The sequence below is a fragment of the Megascapheus bottae genome, chromosome 7, assembly GCF_031878675.1.
Source record: "Megascapheus bottae isolate mThoBot1 chromosome 7, mThoBot2.hap1, whole genome shotgun sequence".
Taxonomy (NCBI): Eukaryota; Metazoa; Chordata; class Mammalia; order Rodentia; family Geomyidae; genus Megascapheus; species Megascapheus bottae.
Window position 1 is genome coordinate 2,933,409 of NC_143515.1, and position 18,584 is coordinate 2,951,992.

Sequence of the window (18,584 nt, forward strand, 5' to 3'; positions counted from 1 at the left end):
GGAGGTCCTTCCATTCCTCTGCCCCCACGACTGATGTCCCTGCCACGCTGCTTGCTCTGTGGTCTCCAGCAGGACAGCCCTCAACAATGAGCTCTGCAGATGAGACAGACTACAGTCTTGGAAGGGGAGCCTGACCAGATGGGAGATGCTCAAGGCTGGGAGAGTGGTTCAGCCATGGAGATCAAGCTCTCTGATGAAGCTATCTCTGTAGCTGTCATCTGGAAGACCAGCCATCGTTGTGCAATGGCTCAATCTGCATTTAATAACAACGATGAAACATGGACACTATGGTACTTCTTGCTTTATGAGCAAAGGTACAATTTTAAGTGGCAAATAGCTGAGTTGGATTTAAAGGTACGCTACACCTTCCCACATTTATGACAGTTTTTCTGGCTGTTAAATCTCTGATCCTGAGTTCTATTTTTATTGATGATAACAGGCACATTTTAACTTTCCTGAATAAAATTACATATATTGAAGATTGAGTTCTAATAAAAGCTTGAAATGTGTCATACATTATTAATACTGGTGATTTAAAAGTCAAAATCTTTTATATACTCTTCTTAAGATGAAGGGATGTTATAAGAGACTCCTTTAAAACATGATCTGGCTGTCATCTTCCAGCTAGAGTTCTAGAGACCCAAGATACAACACCAAACGAATTTGATAGCTCAGAAATATATTCAAGCCAATTCACTGAGGCAGAGTGCATACTGAAGTTTTTAGGAGAGCTATGGAAACGTCACTTAATTTTTGCTATGAAATCATATTTAATCAAAAGATTCCTGGTACATAAAATACTATTTACATTAAGTTAGAATTAGAGCTGATTAACTTGTGGGTATTTCCCCTACAGGAGTTAGGACCTATTATTACAGTCAACTAAAAATGATGGACCACCTTTATCACTAAAAGCCACTCTGTGCCAAGGAGCTGTGACAAGATTTGATTAGGAGGCATAGTAACCATGGTACATTTTCATGGAGGAGGTAGTATGCATTTACTGCCTGGTTGCCAGTGACTTTTCATGTGCTGGGTGATGATTCAATTTACATCTAGTCATTCAAGAGTGTTGGTAAGATCAGTTTACATTTATTCAGAGTATCCAATGCATGAAACTTCATCATTCAAACATTAGAATTGGGAAAGATAAAATTCAGAAAGCATGCTTGGACAAGATGACCAGGTTAACAATAAATGCACTGACTTTTTTTCATCTGACTCATACTTTTTAACTCTTCTCTTATTTAAAGGGCCTTGTTCTACCTGGCTAAGCTCCTGCACCCCCCACCCATGCCAGGCCATGGGGAAAGACCCACCTATGTCCCTGGTCTTAGTATGCACCAGGCAGCAAGTTTATTCACACATAACCCCACCTACCTCCAAATCTCTGCCTATGCTCTAAGACAGCTGGAATGTGCTAGAAACAAAGGAGATTAAAGACTGGCCCAGGAGCCTTAGTTCCTTTCAATAAGCTAACTCCACTTCAAAACTAAAATCCAGTATCTTTTAAAGCCGAGTCAGTCTCTGACTGAGCTGAGTGACTCAGCTAAGCAGGTCACATGTAACCCAGCCATGGGGAAATGCCCTGGATACATGGGCAGGTGATAGTTTACAAGGCCCAGTGTATTTTGAATGATACTAGTGCATCCTTCACAGTAGAGAGCTATCTCAAAGTCTGGCTAGCACCCACATTTGTAAGAGCACCACAATGCTGCAACAGATAACCATGAAAGAGACCTGACTTGTGCCAGTCCTCCCCATGCTGGTCTTATAAACCTCCCACAGCAGGGTGTCTCTCCCTGGGCAAGACCATGTGGAGTCTCTTGTGTGGCCTCAAGGCCTAGTACAGGCACACTTTCAAGCAGGGCGTGCTCAGCTGATGAACTCTGTGATTACTGAAGTTGCATCCACACGGTCAGAAGGGTCATCAGGAAACCTACTCTTACATCACAGAGCGCATGTCCCAGCAACCCTTCCCGACGGTGATGTTTCTTCTTCTCTCGGTAAAGCTGTAGGAGCACATTACATGCCATTGAGGCTGAACTGCCTGAGAGTTTCACAGTACACTATTTCCTGATCCACCTTAATTTCCCTTTTCTCCTGTGGGATTATCCGGATTACATACCACACAATAGAACACTACTACTGAGTGCCACAGTCCAAGTCCAGGGAGAGGGCACTGTACAGGAGTGAGAGAGAGCAGAAAGTAAGGAAGAGATTTCTAGGTAGCTGGGAGCTATCACCCAAGGCAAACCCATGTGGGGACTACCTTTGCTTACTGTGCATGCAGGAGGTGTGGCTTGCAATGTGAGACGTGCCAGGAGTCAATTAGTGATGAAGTGTGGGGGAAAGGGCTTCAAAGCCCACTTTCTTTCCACACCATCACACAGAGGATCCTGTGCACAGAGGCTTTCATTTTAAACTCCCATCAGTGGTCATACAAAAGAAAGTACCTTTTTGGGCAGGCAGGTGAATAACAATGGAATATGAAAGCTTCTAAGCTTCAAGAAGTATAAAGGATTTTTTTCAAGAATGGGCAAGTCAAAGGCAACACAGATGCCAGTGAGAACTTTTTTCATTATAATTTTTAATTAAAAATACATATTTAGTATCTCTCAACACATATACCCGATCCAGAAGCCGGAGCACTTTTGAATATGCAAAAGAGCGTAGGAAATGTGGCACTACATGTGACATTCTGGAGTGTGATTTGAAATATCAATGCACGGGCCAAAGTTCACCACTCACCCCCAGCTTTTCAAAGCCACACCTGCTCCCTAAGATGAAGGATGGCAAGTGAGTCCAGGGGAATGCACAGGTGGTGAACAGCAGGTAAAGCGTGGCATGGATGGGCCATTCTTCAAACTTGGCATCCTGGCTCCTGGCCTCCAGAATTCCATAGCATCTCCATCTGTACCCGGATGTAGATGGCACTGAGCACAGTGAATGGCATACACACAAGTCCAAGTGACAGCTGACGGAGTTTGTTGTCAGCAGTGACAGAGGCACATCCAGTGCAGAGTGCAAGGGGTGGGTCTCTCTCATTAGATCCATGTTTTTCTCTTAAGATGCTTCTGGGACCAGGTCCACAACCCTATCACCCCCATCTCTTACTGTGGGGAGGGGGTAGGAGCAGCTGAGACATAAAGATACCTATGAATAGACATGGGGAGGACATGCAGTCAACACGAAAGGGGTCTTGGTGGAAGGAGGAAAAGAGCAGCCTATGTCTCACGAGTATCAGAAGATCTTTGAAGACCAGAATCCTCGGTGTTTTCTCTTCACTTCTGCTCAGAAGGGCTTGGAGGACGTTAGTCCTCATCCCTAGAGCCCACAGTGGACAGCGCTTAGCCTGGGAACTGGCAGCCTGCTTCTGGCTTTGCAGGGTGACATGTTAGTAATGCTGGTTGAACCCCAAATACCTGACCTCCATAGAAAACTAATGGATCAGGCAAACTAAACTGTGGAATACAGCTCATTTTTTAAAACTATATTTGACGGTAAGGAAAGCTCACTTTTTAAACTGTTTATATTTGAGGGGGAAACGCATGGGAAAAGCCACAAAGGGATCCAGTGGTCCTTTTGGGCATCATATAGTCAACTTTTGTCATTGCTGTATCTTTCTTATTATTAGCACAGTAAGTTAAACATTATACATCTCATCAACACACTTATTATTCATTCATGCTCTACTTACAAAAACACCCACTTGTAAATTTTACAAGCTAACCAATCAACTGTTGTGTCTCTTAAAGAAATCAAAACATAAAAGCAAGCAGGATTTTCTGCTAACACCACTACTACTGCCTGACACGCTTCCTTGAAAAAAAAACATAGTTGTCCCCAACCTCAAAAAGAGAGCTGCCCTATCACAGCTGTGAGAACCACTGGGGACACACACAAACCCCACAAATTTAAAACTAGAGATGGAAAGTAACAGTAGCTCAGATGGACAAGACCTGACACTTGAGAACACGGAGGTTGAGATGCAGACAAACATCCTCCAACCCCGTCTGCTTTGGTTCAAGTCCCCAACTAGACTCCAGCATATATAGGAGCTCTCCCAATGTCTACTCTACTACAGAGAGCTGTGGATCATGTTAGAAAGGCGACAGGCAGAAGGAGGTATTAGCAGGAGTTGCAATCAGCCTTGTTTCAGGCACAAGGAGATCAGCAGTCAGCCCTACACATGTATGTCTCCAGTTAGCAATGCCTCTTGTGACCTTACGGCCACTCCCTGGAACAGACACTAAAATGGAGTAGATAAAAGGTGGATTTTAGACAGAAGGGCAGGAGTTTCGTTTTTTTTTTTAAAAAGGTGTGCAGACCATGTGGGGTTAATATAGTCCTAAACGTATTGAGAAGATTTCTATTCTCATTTCTAGGCATACTTAGTTCATGCATTGATTCCATGTCAGTAACTTTTTAGCTAGGAAGTGATTAGGATGTCATCACTGGGGATTCTCCCACGGATTCCACATTCTACACTTAGCTCAAGCCCCTTGTATAAAAAGGCTAAAGTCATCTCTAGATAACTTACACCACTCCATCACATAAGGACTATGTAGTGAACAATTGTTAATAGTGTATTGCTTATAGAATAAGGACATTAAAAATTGGTATGTATTCATTATTGACCCTTACCTTTTTTTTCCTTTCTTTTCATTATGATGATGATGATGCTTCAGTCAGTACTAGACTTAGTCATTTCACTCAAGGCTAGTACTCTACCACTTGAGCCACAGCTCTACTTCTATAGACCCATTATTCCCTAACTCTTTTGATCTGCTCATAGTTGGTAGAACCCATAGACATAGAACGAACGAACAGATTTGTTATCTATCTTTCATCAGGATACAAGGGGTTGTTACCAGCCCTCTTCCCAAGGGGAGGAACAATCTGAGTTCCACATATACCACAATTAGCTTCTCCATTAGTTTTCTAAGGTACAGACCCTACTTACTACCACACATCTTTCAGTCTCTCCTGGCTTTTGTCCCATTAGTAATGCTTTTCAAAGCAATCTGCCTCTATTTTCTCTCTAATTATCCTCCCACTAATCTGTTTTGAGTTGTTTTACGTATTTAGTTCTAAAAACGTAGAAGCTCATGAAACAGGAAAACAAATCCTAAGCTTATTTTGAGTGTCTAGCACCATAGCACTGTCGAAGTTGCCATAGTACTCAGGCAGTATACATGACAGCCTATTTCTATTGTGCATGTTCTGGCAAGGCAGCATTGCAATGAATTCTAAATTATGATACAAGATGTATCATGCAAGCTCACACAGTGGGCGATGGTATAACAAAGAAGGAAAAGTAAACCTGAAGTGTTCAATGCAACTCTGAACACCCACAGTCGTTGGCTTCACATGGTGAAGAGAGGGCTCACACATTATTGGAGAAGCTGAACAGTCACAATAGAATTGAGACATCTTGATTTTTCTTTCTTAGCTCACATGCATACTTCCCTGGGAGGTGGCTTGGCTTTTTCCTATTTTTGCAATGAAGAAGTGGTTTCGCCAAGAATGGCTTAGTTTGGGAAGCACGTTTCAATGATATACGGGATGACTAACAGGAATTTTTTTTTTTAACAGACAAAGAACATTTGATGCAGAAAGCAAATGACTTCTAAGACGAATGCATAGGTCAAACATCTGCAGGAAGAGCCTGATTTTATCTAGCTTAACCGCATAGTGACAGCGAATCTTGAGAAAAGCCGGAACTCATCTGTAAACCTTGATCCTGACGATGCATGTATAGAAACACTGGAGAAACAGACACAAATTCTAACTGCAATTATTATAGAATGATGAAAACACAGGATTCACTCTCTACCTTAAATTTCTCCATATAATCCAACATTTTTTAGTTTTAATTTATTACTTTTTTTTCCCCCCAGTCCTGGGGCTTGAATTCAGGGCCTGAGCACTGTCCTTAGGCTTTCTCAAGGCCAGCGCTCTACCCCTTGAGCCACAGTACCACTTCCGGCTTTTTCTAAATGTATGGCACTGAGGAATCAAACCTAGGTCTTGGTGAATGCTAGGCAAGCATTCTACCACTAGGCCACACTCCTGGTCCCCCCAATTTTTTTTTAAATACATGTGACTTTAAGACTAGTCACCTAGGAAGTGAGTGTATGGGTCAAATGGTAGACTATTAGTACTGAGTGAAAAAGCCAAGTGATAATCAGGCCTTGAGCTCAAGTCCCAGTACTGGAACACATATTAACAAAACTCTGTTAAGACTTTAGCTGGGTGCTGTGGCTCATGCCTGTAATCTCCAATTAACTAGCAAAAAAGCTGGAAGTGCAGATGTGGCTCAAGCGGTAAAGTACTAACCTTGAGTAAAGTAAACAGATGAGAATGTGAGGTCTTGAATCTAAGCCCTAGTACTGGCCTACATGGACTCTTTCTTCTCATCCCATCCCCCCCCCAAAAAAAAGAAAGAGTGGGGACAACTGACTAATGACTTTATAAATACAATTGTAGGAATATCTGTTTCACCTGTCTCATGCAAAGAGCCATGAAGGGCAAGGATGGCTGGAGTTATATACCTGCCTAAACAATATACTGTATCACTCATAAGTTTGTAGCCAAAATACAAATCTATTTTAAGAAAAGGTATCCCTGGGATACTGAGCTTCTGGACCATTTGAATGAATGAATGAATGAATGACTCTTATTTTTGACATTAAAGAAGCAGGCACAGTTACTAAAAAGTGAATCGCTTGGGGCTGGGGCCATGCTCTATGAAGTAATGTTAATGGCATTTCAGGGCCTATAACAAGGATAGCAAAGAATCAAAACAGCTGTAGGGCTGGTGGCCAAGGAGGGCCTGAATTCACTAATCTCACCACACCAGCAGGCAGGCACTGAATCTCCCTCTTTTCCTTAATCTGAGTCTCTTAATTCCTAACACTGAATAGCCTAGCAGAGACTAAAGTCAGGCTGACCTGTGCTTGAATTTCAAGTCCATCAATACTGTGTGCTCTTAGTGGATCATTTAAATTCCAATGTTTGATTATTCACATGAAAAATAAGGCTATTGTTACTCCCCTCTTAGGGCTATAGAGAAGATGAAAGATGCATGTATAACCTGGAGTGCTGTCTGATGCTATCTGGCACAAAGTGCCTATCACTGGCTGACCATTTCACATACAGAGTGTCAGCTGGGGACTTAGTTCGGATTTTCTGTTACATGTATATCCACTTAGTTTGGGGTATAGGCTATGCACTACTAAGCATGGAGGGCAGGAGACACAGAAGATAGCATATTACTGTGCACCAGAAATCACCTGCTATAACAAGGTGTCTCTGGGCTGCCCGTTTTGACAGGGAGAGCTATGGGGATGGCATTTGGGGAAGATGTTTCCTCCTTTCTCTTCATCTTTCTCTAGCACTATTTGAGGGGGTATTAACAATTCAAAACTCTCTATATGTATGCAAAAAAGGGGGGCAGAGCACTGGTGGATTAAGCCAATAATCCTAGCCACTCAGGATGCTGAGACTTAGACGACTACAGTTTGAAGCCAGTCTATGCAGAAAAAAAACAAAAAACAGCAAATTGCCAGATTACATATATATATATATACATATATATATACATGTATATATATATATATATATACATACATATACATAGTCTCAAACTGGGGAGCATCAGCCATGAGCAAGAAAGTCAAACAAAAGCTTGAGGCCCGAGTTTAAGTTTCAATACTAATATACCTCTGCGCTTGTGCATGTACACGTATGCACACGTTTGACAGAAAGTCATGACAGATCTTGCCCAAAGTTCAAAAGTTCTGAGTTTAGTAGGAATTCACGCCCAAACAAGTCATCAAAGCATTGGAAAACTGATAGGAGGCATGGAGCCAATGCTCAAGAGATACTTGAAAAACATGGCTAAGATACCATGTGAGTTCTCTCAGAAAGGCCTATGTCACTGCTGTAGCCACCAGGTAATAGTCTTTCTATGACTCAAGAACTTGAAATCCACTGAGACAGGATATGCTTTGGTTTCCAAATTCATGGGCTGGGAAATGAACTGCCAACCAGCAGTGTGAGGAAGAGAGATCTTTCCACAGTGGTTTAAGAATGGGTTAATGCCACTATCTGAGAGTGGATAGTTAATCAAAACAGTGGGCTTGTTCTCTTCTCATGGTGTTCTCAGCCCTTCTGTCTTCTGCCATGAGAAGATGTAATACAATAGAAATTCTCAGCCTCCAAAATGAAATAATTTCATTTTCTTTACCAATTATACCTAGTCTTTGATGTTGATATAGAAGCAGAAAGTAAACTAAGACAGTCTGTTGTGACAAAACTCAGGATGATGCTGAACACAGGAAGGGGTAACAGTGTTCAAGACCAAATGTACTCACTACTATATGTACGTAACTACAACCCCTGTGTACTTTACCCCGACATTAAAATTGAATTAACACAACAACAAAAAACTCAGAATGATTTGAGTTCTCTTAGCTAGAGTTATGCCTGAAGCATCTGATTTGCGATTTCCCCTGGACATCCTGCCCTCAGTGCAGATCACATAGTTTGTCCAACTCAGTTTCTCTTTCTGCTTCCCTAATTCCCTAACTCACTACTGTGGATTATTCAGGCTCAAAGCTCTCAAGTCATCTGTGGGTAATACTTCCGGTATCCTCTATAAAGTCAGCAGAGTCTAGAGGTTTTCCTTCGCAACTCTCCTCTCTCCTCCCATGCTAGCTGCTAAGCTCAGGGCTTGGGACATCCTCCATTGCTCTGAGTCCTTGTGGTCAGTCTCTGCTCAGTCCAGGCTCGGTTTTCTAGTCTCATCATGAAGAAGAGGACCTGGAGACCATATTGTACCAGCCACATGAATACTTCGGGTTCTCTTTCAAATGGAGTCACTTCTGCTGCCCAGGCCATTTTGATGTCAGGCACCCTAACATCAAAGTTTTCCAGCAGTGGGCATTGCCCACCTTGGCCACTGACTTTTAACCTCCTTTCACAGGCATATGATAGCTGGCCATACAGATAGCTGGTGCCCAAGCACTGGTACCCAGCCAATCTCTTAACTGTTCTCCCCCTCCATCAACTGAGGGCTCTCTCCCCTGTCTTGGCCTTGGCCCAGAACAGAATCATCTTCGTGATGACTTCCTTTAATTCTCAGAACTTCAGTGACAAGACCTATCCCATTATGCAGGTGATGTAAAGGAGGTTCAGAGAGGTCAGAAACCCAAAGAAGCCAGATGGCAAAGGCTGAACTTGAATGTTGAGTCCTCCTGCTCCTGACCACTATGATGCTTTCTGAATGTCCAGTGGCTAAACTACAACTCTGCTCTAGCATCCACTGAGGCAGGCAGGATACTGTAGCAGTATTACTTATTCCTCCTTTCATATCATCCCTACTAGATGAAATAACAACATCTGACAAGACTCCCCTTTCAGATCCATACACACCCTATTACATGGGGCCAATCTCTACATCATGTCTAACACATCCCTATCTCAAAGCCTTCAGTTATTACTTGCAAAGGTCACTCAGCGGAGAATGTAGTACCTTAGAAGCAGTTTCTCAGGGATGAAAAGGGGGGAGGGGAGCCCCAGCTCACTCCCACTTCCTCGGTAATGAAGCTATGGATTCATTACTTGAATATGAGACCTGTGAGTCTGTTCATCAGCACAAGGACAGATCCATCATCCTATAATTCTAAATGAGAATTCCTTACAACTAGCAACCAGTGAGTCTGGGAGCCTAGGATTCCATGTAGGTCCCTTGCCTCTATTATAACCAAAGAGAAAGGACTGAACTGCTCAGAACCCAGCTGGGAAATCCAGCAGGGGTTTCCTCGCTTGTACCCTACAGACATGAAGAGAGCCTGTGGACTTTCTGTAAACCAATGAAGCTCTCAGTTCTTAGGGGAACCACTGAGAACAATCAGCTGATCATGGGAGCATGCTGTTTCCTTTACATTTCAGGTCTAATTGAAGCAGACACTTGGTGATACATGCTTATGTCTGAAAGGCCTGAGCCAAACTGAAGTCACTGTAGCAACTATTGAAGTCATTGAAGCTCCGAGAGCTGGGAGCCCAGTCACAGCACGTCCTAGGTGGCTATCTGACTTCCTGGCATAGTGTAGTCTCTAGGCCACTCCAGGGTGTAGGTTTATTATAACAGCATAAAAAAGTTACAAGAACAGCAGAATTAACATTTCCCCTGACTCATTTGATCTGAGCTGCAAAACCCTTGGTTCCCTCCAACACTGTTTGGTTTCCACAAACATGAACCTTCATCAAATTCACTGTAGCCATCTACCCCTGGGACCACATTCAAGCTTTGCTATTTCAGACATAGTTTTTCATATTTAAAATGAACGTGGTACTGCTGAGATTTTTGCAACAGTCCGTACTGCTGGCTCTGGGGCTGTGTCCCATATCACATACAGCACACAAAGATGTTTACCTCTAAATCTAGATGGTCACCCTGGTGCAAGAAAGTATTCAGGTTAGAGCTAAAGTTCTCTGTGGATCCTATCAGTGACTAGTGTATTCCTGGGAGGGCTCAGATGTCCCATCTAGAATTAACAACTCTATCTAGGCTGGCCTGTGGTAGTGTTATCTACTTTCTTAAATTCATGCTCTCACTTACCCATTCCTCGACACTATACCTTCTAGTCTAAGTCAAATCAACATGCTTACTATGGGCCCAAATTATATGTAGTCCTTGAGTTCTTCCTACACAGGATTCTGGAATATTAACTTTTTGTTTTGTGCTGGTACTTGGCCTTAATTTCTGGGTATGAGTGCGGTCCCTGCGCTTTTGTGTTCAAGGCTAGTATTCTACCACTTGAGCCACAGCTCTAGTTTTGGCTTTTTGCTGGTTAATTTGAGATAGGAGTCTGACAGACTTTCCTGGGTGGGCTGGCTTCAAACTATGATCCTCAGATTTCAACCCCGAGTAGCCAGAATGAAAAATACAAGTAGGGCGAGATGCTTGGAAAGGGGCAAATTGTGGTATACGTTGTAAGCAGCTGCTCTTTTCATGATTATTTATGCAGGGATTTGCCACAGGCATTATTGATCCCAGGCAAAGCCATTCTCTAGTCCACTCTGGCCCTGAAGCCTGGGTCATGTTTCTGGTTCCTTATAGGCAATACATTAAGGCAAAGAAATTATGTAGGACAAATCACTATGTGACAAGCACATGTAATGTCCTTCATAGAAAACTAAAATGAGAGATACCTAAATGACACTAACAGACCTTCAGGCCCTGGGGAAGGAAAATACTTGGCTTTGTGGAGTACACAGCTTCTATAACCAGACAATGGCTTGCTTATTACATTGTTTTTCAACAACATGGTGTCCTGAAAGATCCTGATGTTCAGAAAATGTTAAGGATGTCAGTTACTGAAACTGGATAGATGTCTATATTTTATACAAAGGGAGAATTCACAGAATTCACTCAGAATCCAAAGGTGGACTTGAGAAAGGAGCAGAAGAGTCACAGAGAAATTCGAATCTCCCTAACAAAAGCATAGAGTCCTTTGGCTGAGGATTCATTTGAAAATGGTACAAGATTGTCGATGACATTCCTCCAGCCCCTACCCACCCAATGGGCTCCGAGGCCAGACTGGACCTGCCTTAATTGCTTGGCCTATGCCCCTTTCTTTCTTCCTCCACAGTGCAGCAGAGGAGCCCTGGGGTCTTGTCTGAGAGCGCCCCAAGTGGACATGTAAAGAAAGCAGAGAGAAAAATCCAGCATCTTGTGCATCACACATGTCAGAGGGCAGGGAATGGTTACTAGACGAAGAGAAGCAAGCATCCTGAGAATGCCATCTCTCTCTAACATTCCCTCTCTCTCATGGCTCCTTGTCTGCCATTTCCCTATGTGCCCTGCTTTAGGCCTCCATGCCTTCTTTCTGGGGAGTATATATACGCATGCCTGTCTCCCCTTCCTCCACTTTACTGTATCCCAAGTTCTCCTCGACACTGCAGAGGACCTCAGAAAACCTCTGTTCAAATATTCAACTGCTCATGAGCACCCAGACAAGAGACTAACTTAACTCCTGTGTGTGGATCTCTACAGGTACAACCTCAGTATGTCTCCCCAACTGTGACCTTTAGGCTCCAGCTAGAGGAGGCTACTCCCCATTCCGAGACAAATCAGGCTTCACAGGGCCTCGCAAGCATAGATGCTCTCAATGTTTACCTGATATCCAGAACAAAGGCTGGCACTTGGCAGGTGCATTCAACAACAACTGGGTTTCAGAAAGACAACATTGTCCCTGCTGGAGTGTATGCAGGAAGGGCCTCCCCTCCCTCCTGGAGTCTGGGTTTGTAAATCGCCTGCAGTGGGAGAGACTTCTGAGCCCCACGTCAATTTCACTGCCAGGAGCCATTCCCACATTCTGACCCAAACCATAGTTCGAAACAGGGTCCAATCTATTTGGAGACAGACATTGGGAAGTTACCATCAGTAGCCCGAGAGGCTTACAGGTCTGAATGAATTGAAGAGGGTGTTCTGAGGGTGTGGTCACACTGGGACAGGTGCTAGAGGAATAACCCAGGGGCAAGTAACTCATACCTAGAGATGCCCAAGGAGGTGGTTAGCAATGGGCACATAGGGCTCTGAACAGCCCTCTGTGGGAATAGTGCTAAATGATAAATGAAACCTTTTGGATTCCTGTACCTAAGGGAGCCATTAAAAGGAGAATCTGACTCCGGGGAGCTGTGGTGAACTCTAGCTGTTATCAGAGTTACAGGTAGAACTGTTCCTCAGTAACTTGCAAGAAATCTTTGAAAAATACCACCCTGGGAGCAGCTTCTTCCTTTCAAAAGAGACAGCACAGTGCTCTTCTAATGCTTAACCATCATGGTTTTGTAAGTTAGGTTGCAAGGTCAAGGCCAGATGGCAGCCTGGAACCTCTCTGCTGAGTTCAGAACTGTGAAGTCTGAGCATTTCAAACTATCAAATGTATTCTGCTGGCCAAAATCACTGCTGACAATTGTTCCTTGTTACCTGTGGAAAAGTTCTCTTGACTATTCATGGTAATACACAGAATATGAAAGAAGATCCAGTATATAAATGTTTTGCCATGTAAGAGCTCATACTGTTCTATTCAGTTACAAATTACTAAAGGAAAAGAATGTTAAACACTTTAAGAATACATGACCTGGTTCAAGTGGTAGAATGCCTGCCTTGCAAATGTGAGGCCCTAGGTTCAACCCCTAGCACTTTCCGAAAGCAAAGCAAAACAACAGAAAACACCAAGAAGGTTAATACTTTCCTAAGATAGAGAAAAGAGAAAAAAAAGGAGAGAAGAAAAAGGGGATGGGGTAGAGAGACAGAGAAGAGTTAACTGTTTTCTTCAAATTACCCAAAGTATTATGTGTGACAAAGTTAAGTTCATTAACAACCTTAGCACAACAAAAAAAAAAGAGGAGGGAAACATACCCAGCCAGGTCCCTGCAGTTAGGTGTAAGCTCACATTTTCAAACACTGTGCCTTAGTAGGGGCAATCTATCCCCAACCAGGCAATCTACAAGAAAATTCTATGAACATGCACATCAGAATCCAGAGCATTTCCATAGCAGTAAAATGACATGTGAATAATACTGAGTTGTTTTTAATGCTGCTTTCACTCCTGGCACACAGCAGAAAGCTTTTCTGTGGTCTGCACAATCAACTCAACAACCATGCTGTGATGACAGGGACACATGGGTTGACAGTAGCTAAAGAAGAAGCTATAAACACTTTGGCTCCAATCTTAGTAAAAGAGACTACCTGGAGACAGAAGGGGCTACTGGGTCCTCTGGCCTTCCTTCATGCCTACATTCTCTGCATGGAAGTCGGGTTACAGGGGAAAAAGACACTACTCCACATGGATTATCAGGGACGCTACCCTTTCTATGCAATAATGCTTCAAATAGTACAACAGAACACACATGCAAAACTCAAGCTGAGGTAACAAGGAATCTGTCCAGTATATAGCAAGCCTTCTAATGAGTATCTAAACCAAAAGATATACTAAAAATGGGGACCGTGTTTCTGATGCCTGAGCATTCATCTCCAAGGGCTACCAGTGAACAGGACATATGAAACACACTCGAATTATATATCATACTCCATGCAAATGTTTCCGAAGAAATGCATGCCGGTAGTGGGCCTGAAGCCCATGGGAGAGCTGCCAGTCTGCAAAAGAAGATGAGCTCAGCACAGCCCTTGAGGGCAAAATAAGAGCCAAGGAGAGGAAGTTGAAGAAATGTAAAAATTTCATTCTATTTAAGGAAGTGCTTTCTAACAATCTGTGTTCTCCAAAAATGGAATTGGCCCACTCTAGACATGAACATGCTCCAGCAGAGCTGGGTGGCCATCTGTCGGGGTCTAGGGTGGAGGAGGTGGGTGCACCTGAGAGAGGGGCTACGTGAACTTGTCAAATTGATCACAGCTCAGGGAAAAAGCTAATGAGCACAATGACTGGAAGACCTGGCTCACAGTTTCATTTTGAGGCTTTGTCTTTTTCTCATTCTAAGGAAATGAATAAGTAAAAGGACAAGTCATTTCAAGGAATTTCTACATAACCTGGAGGGCTCACTTTGCCTTTTACTACTTCCTACCAGTTGGGGGGCATTTCATACGTCAATTGAACCCTGAAAATATTTTTTTTTCTTTTCAAGGCAGATTAAACAAACCAACAAGGTAGTTTGGGATAAGTGGCTGAAATTGAAAAAGATAAATATAACTAATTTCAGGAAATTCTAATGTATTCATTCATGCTTTCTTCATGTACCCATTGAAAGAAGAAGAAAGGAGTGCTTCTTTCTCATGATATGTGCATGTAAAGGAATAAAATAAGAGAGACAAAGGAGAGAGAGCCTTAAGGCAAGAGACATCAGCATATATAGAATCAGAATGCCAAGGGAACACGGGATTTCTACATCGGCCTCAAAATCCAAGATAGACACCTACCTAGTATGATCTACACAAAATAGCTACCAAAAAATATCTCGCCTTTTACCCCCAATCGTGAGGAAGAAACCTCAGTCATAACACAAAAATACCGCCCAATAAATGAAGGCTTTCAATGATTTTAAAAAGACAGTTTAGGCTTTGCAGGGTTGCAGAAAATGAAAAATACATATTTTCCAACACCTACTACATCTGGCATGTAATTTTCCTTTCAAGAATTCCCTATAGGGGCCGGGAGTTTGGCCTAGTGGTTAAAGTGCTTGCCTAGCATGCATGAAGACCCAGGTTCGATTCCTCGGTAACACATATATAGAAAAAAGCCGGAAGTGGTGCTGAGGCTCAAGTGGGAGAGCTCTAACCTTGAGAAAGTCCAAGGACAGTGCTCAGGCCCTGAGCTCAAGCCCAGGACTGGCAAAAAAAAAAAAAAAAAAAGAATTCCCTATATATTCTTCTCCCTCCCCCCGCCATGAAAGAAAAAAAAATCTCTCAAGTCATAAAAAGCAAAACGTATGTAAATATAGCACAGGTGATAAAACTGGCTTAACTTCAACAGCAGTCTGTAAGTGATCACCTAGTAGTACCTGCTACATGCAACTTTATATTCACACAAGGAGGTGAAAATTGCTAAAATGTGAGCTCATATCAGTCATTCACTTTATTTAAAGGGGGTGTCTCACTAATTTTCTCAGACCTTCCTCAGAAGGTGAGCCCAATGCACACTCAAAGGGAAGCTGGGCGCCACTCATGTCACATCATGTGGCAATATGCATGTCTGGCACCAAGTGTAACACTTCACATATGGTTTCAGCATCTCCTCCTACAGTCCCTGAGTTGGAATTTAATTCCCAGTGTTAACAGAGTTGAAACCTGTTAGTTAGATTAGTACTTCAGGGTGGTCACTAGGATTAAATAAAAGCATCAGGAAAAAAGACATCATAATTGAAGAATGCTGGTATTTTTAAAGAAGAGATATACTGAGCCAGGCATGACAGTACAGGCATTTAATCCTAGTGCTAAGTGCTAGGATGATAGCGGCAGGAGGATTTTAATTTTTAGGCTAGCCTGTGCTATGTAAGACCCTACAAAAACAAAATATACAATGGGGGGGATTACGAGCACAAAAGATAAAGTGACACTGAGGAAGAAAAGAGGCACAAGGGGAGAGAACCAGACATCATGATGACTGAACAGAGGTAATAGGGAAAAATCTAATGTCAGACCCTAGTGACTTCTCATGCCACTTATTCCAGCTGCCAGCCGATGAACAGTACCTGGGACTATAGCATGAAATATCATTAACTCAAGGAATAATGCTCTGTGCGTGAAGACAAGTAGATGAGATTTTTTTTATAGGAAAGAAAAGAGTTCAAGGAAGGACAGAGTGACACTTCTGGGTAGTACTTCCATCTCAGGATCCTCTGGAATTTTGGTGCAGGAGACAGACACTTGTGCAGGAATCCAAAGCATACAACAATCCTGAATTCTAACATCACAGGACAATGAGAAAAAATGTATTTCTATTTCTTGATCCTTAATTCTCACAGATTGTAGAAAAGACAACTAGGAGGAAGCCAATATTTAAACAGATCTTTAAAAAAAAAGAGCAAAGAAGCCACGGTGGCTCACACCAATAATTTTAGCTGCTCAGGAGGCTGAAATCCAAGGATATCAGTTGAAAGGCAAACAGATCAGGAAAGCCTCCGATTAACCAGTGGAGGTGTAGCTCAAGTGGAAGAGCACCAGTCTTGAACAAAAAAGCTAATGGAGAGCTCCCTGGCCCTAAGTTAAAACAAAAACAAAGAAATGGAAAGAGGATCAATCCTACCTAGTAGACCAAGGCTTCCCCTGTTCAGGTCAGGCAGAAGCCTGGCTGGAGACCCTGGGTGAGCACTCACCTAGTGTGTCCTTGAGGTTTTTCACCAAGGACCCCTTCTTCAGGCTGTTCTTGCGCTCCACATAGTTGGATGGCACATAGCCTGTCCTGTTGGCCGCATTCCTCACTCGCCACCATGTCTTAGAGTCATCCAGCAGCCAGAGGCGCTCGTTCTTCTTGATGTCAAGCTCCTGGTCCTGCTGGGCCGTGTAGTCCCACTTGGCTATGACAATAACTTCTTCTGTCATCTTTCATCGAGTCCTTCTGCCAGCAAAACGTTTGGAGACACTCATTAGAGAATCGCTTTGACCAACTTGAACCATCAAGAGAATGTCAGAGCTCTTCTCACAACTCTGCAGAACTTTGAAAGGTTCACCCTTGAAATGACCTTCTTTTAACAAGCCTTACTGTTTTCTTTAGGAACGGCAACTTTATAAAAGAAATTCTGCCTGACTGTTCCTTGTATACTAGGACTCCCACGAATTCTACCAACATCAAACAAACCTGCAACACACAATGATATGTGAATGTACTCATTTGATTTAGTCACAAGTGGCTCCTGGCAGCCAATAGGGTCACATTCATTTTCTCAGTCTATGCTGAAATTCAGAAATATTTAATTTAAAATACAACACACAAACAACTCCTACAAATTCATATTAGAATGAATGTGGAACGAACACAATGCCATCTCCTGGCATGAAACAGAAGAAGGAACTTGGTGGAAACACTGGTGAAATAAAGTTGAAATAAAGATATATTGTATTTATAAAGTGCCTTGTTAAATGGCAACTCCTTGGAATAACTCCCTAAATAATGCAAGAGTGCTTAAACAGTACTGAATCAATGATAAGGCCTTTTTTAAAAAAGTATTTTTAAAATTATCTCTTAAGTAAGCCAGGTGCCATGGCTTATGCCTGTAATCTTAGCTACTCAGGAGGCTGAGATCTGAGGATCAAGGTTCAAAGCCAGCCCAGACACAAAAGGACCCGAGACTCTTATCTCCAACCAACCTGTAGAAAATGGGAAATGGGGCTATGGCTTAGGGATAGGGTGGTAGCTTTGAGCTGATGAGCTCAGGGACAGTACCTAGGCCCAGTTCAAGCGCCATGACCCACCAAAAACAAAAACAAAAAACAACAACAACAACAAAACAAACTCTTAAGCAGCTGGGTATGTTGGCTCACGCCTGTCATCCTAGCTACTCAGGAGGCTGAGATCTGAAGACCGAAGTTCAAAGCCAGCTGGGGCACTAAAGTCCATGAGACTCCTCTTATTATCTCCAGTTAGCCACTAGAAAGTCAGAAGTGGTGCTGCGGCTCAAGCGGTGGGGTGGTAGCCTTGAGCTGAAGAGCTCAGGGATAGTGCCCATGCCCAGAGTTCAAGCCCCATAACCAAGCAAAAAAAAGTATCTTTAAGTAGTTTCACAGGACTTTCCAGTCAGCAAATCAGCTTATGTGTCTAATGAATCTTTATCAGTGTCAACCCTTTCATCACTGTCACCCATCTCTCCAAACCCCATGCTTCCCCTCAAGTCACCTGGATGTACATTGTGTAATCCCTGTATTCATCTACTCTTCTCTCCACTCATCTATACTCCGCCTCTAAATACCCACGTCCCTGACAATACACGTTTCAGAAAATGTTTATTAGTTGTTCAGAGAAGTTACACCATTACAATCCTTCCCTGAGTAAACCATAATTCAGTCAATTTGTTCGTGTTTATATGCCTATGACCCTGTATGTAGTTTCATACATGTT

The 18,584-nt window shown here is 42.8% G+C and overlaps 1 protein-coding gene across 4 annotated transcripts in view; it reads right to left on the bottom strand.

Annotated features, from left to right (window-relative positions):
- Positions 1 to 18,584, bottom strand: part of Nck2 (NCK adaptor protein 2) — a 132,347-nt gene that overhangs the window by 17,514 nt on the left and 96,249 nt on the right. For all 4 annotated transcript variants that reach the window (XM_090336288.1, XM_090336292.1, XM_090336289.1 and 1 more), the window contains exon 3: positions 16,846 to 17,087. In XM_090336288.1, the coding sequence (XP_090192414.1) occupies positions 16,846 to 17,071 (226 nt within the window). In that variant the 5' untranslated portion in view covers positions 17,072 to 17,087. The remainder of the gene's footprint in view (positions 1 to 16,845; positions 17,088 to 18,584) is intronic.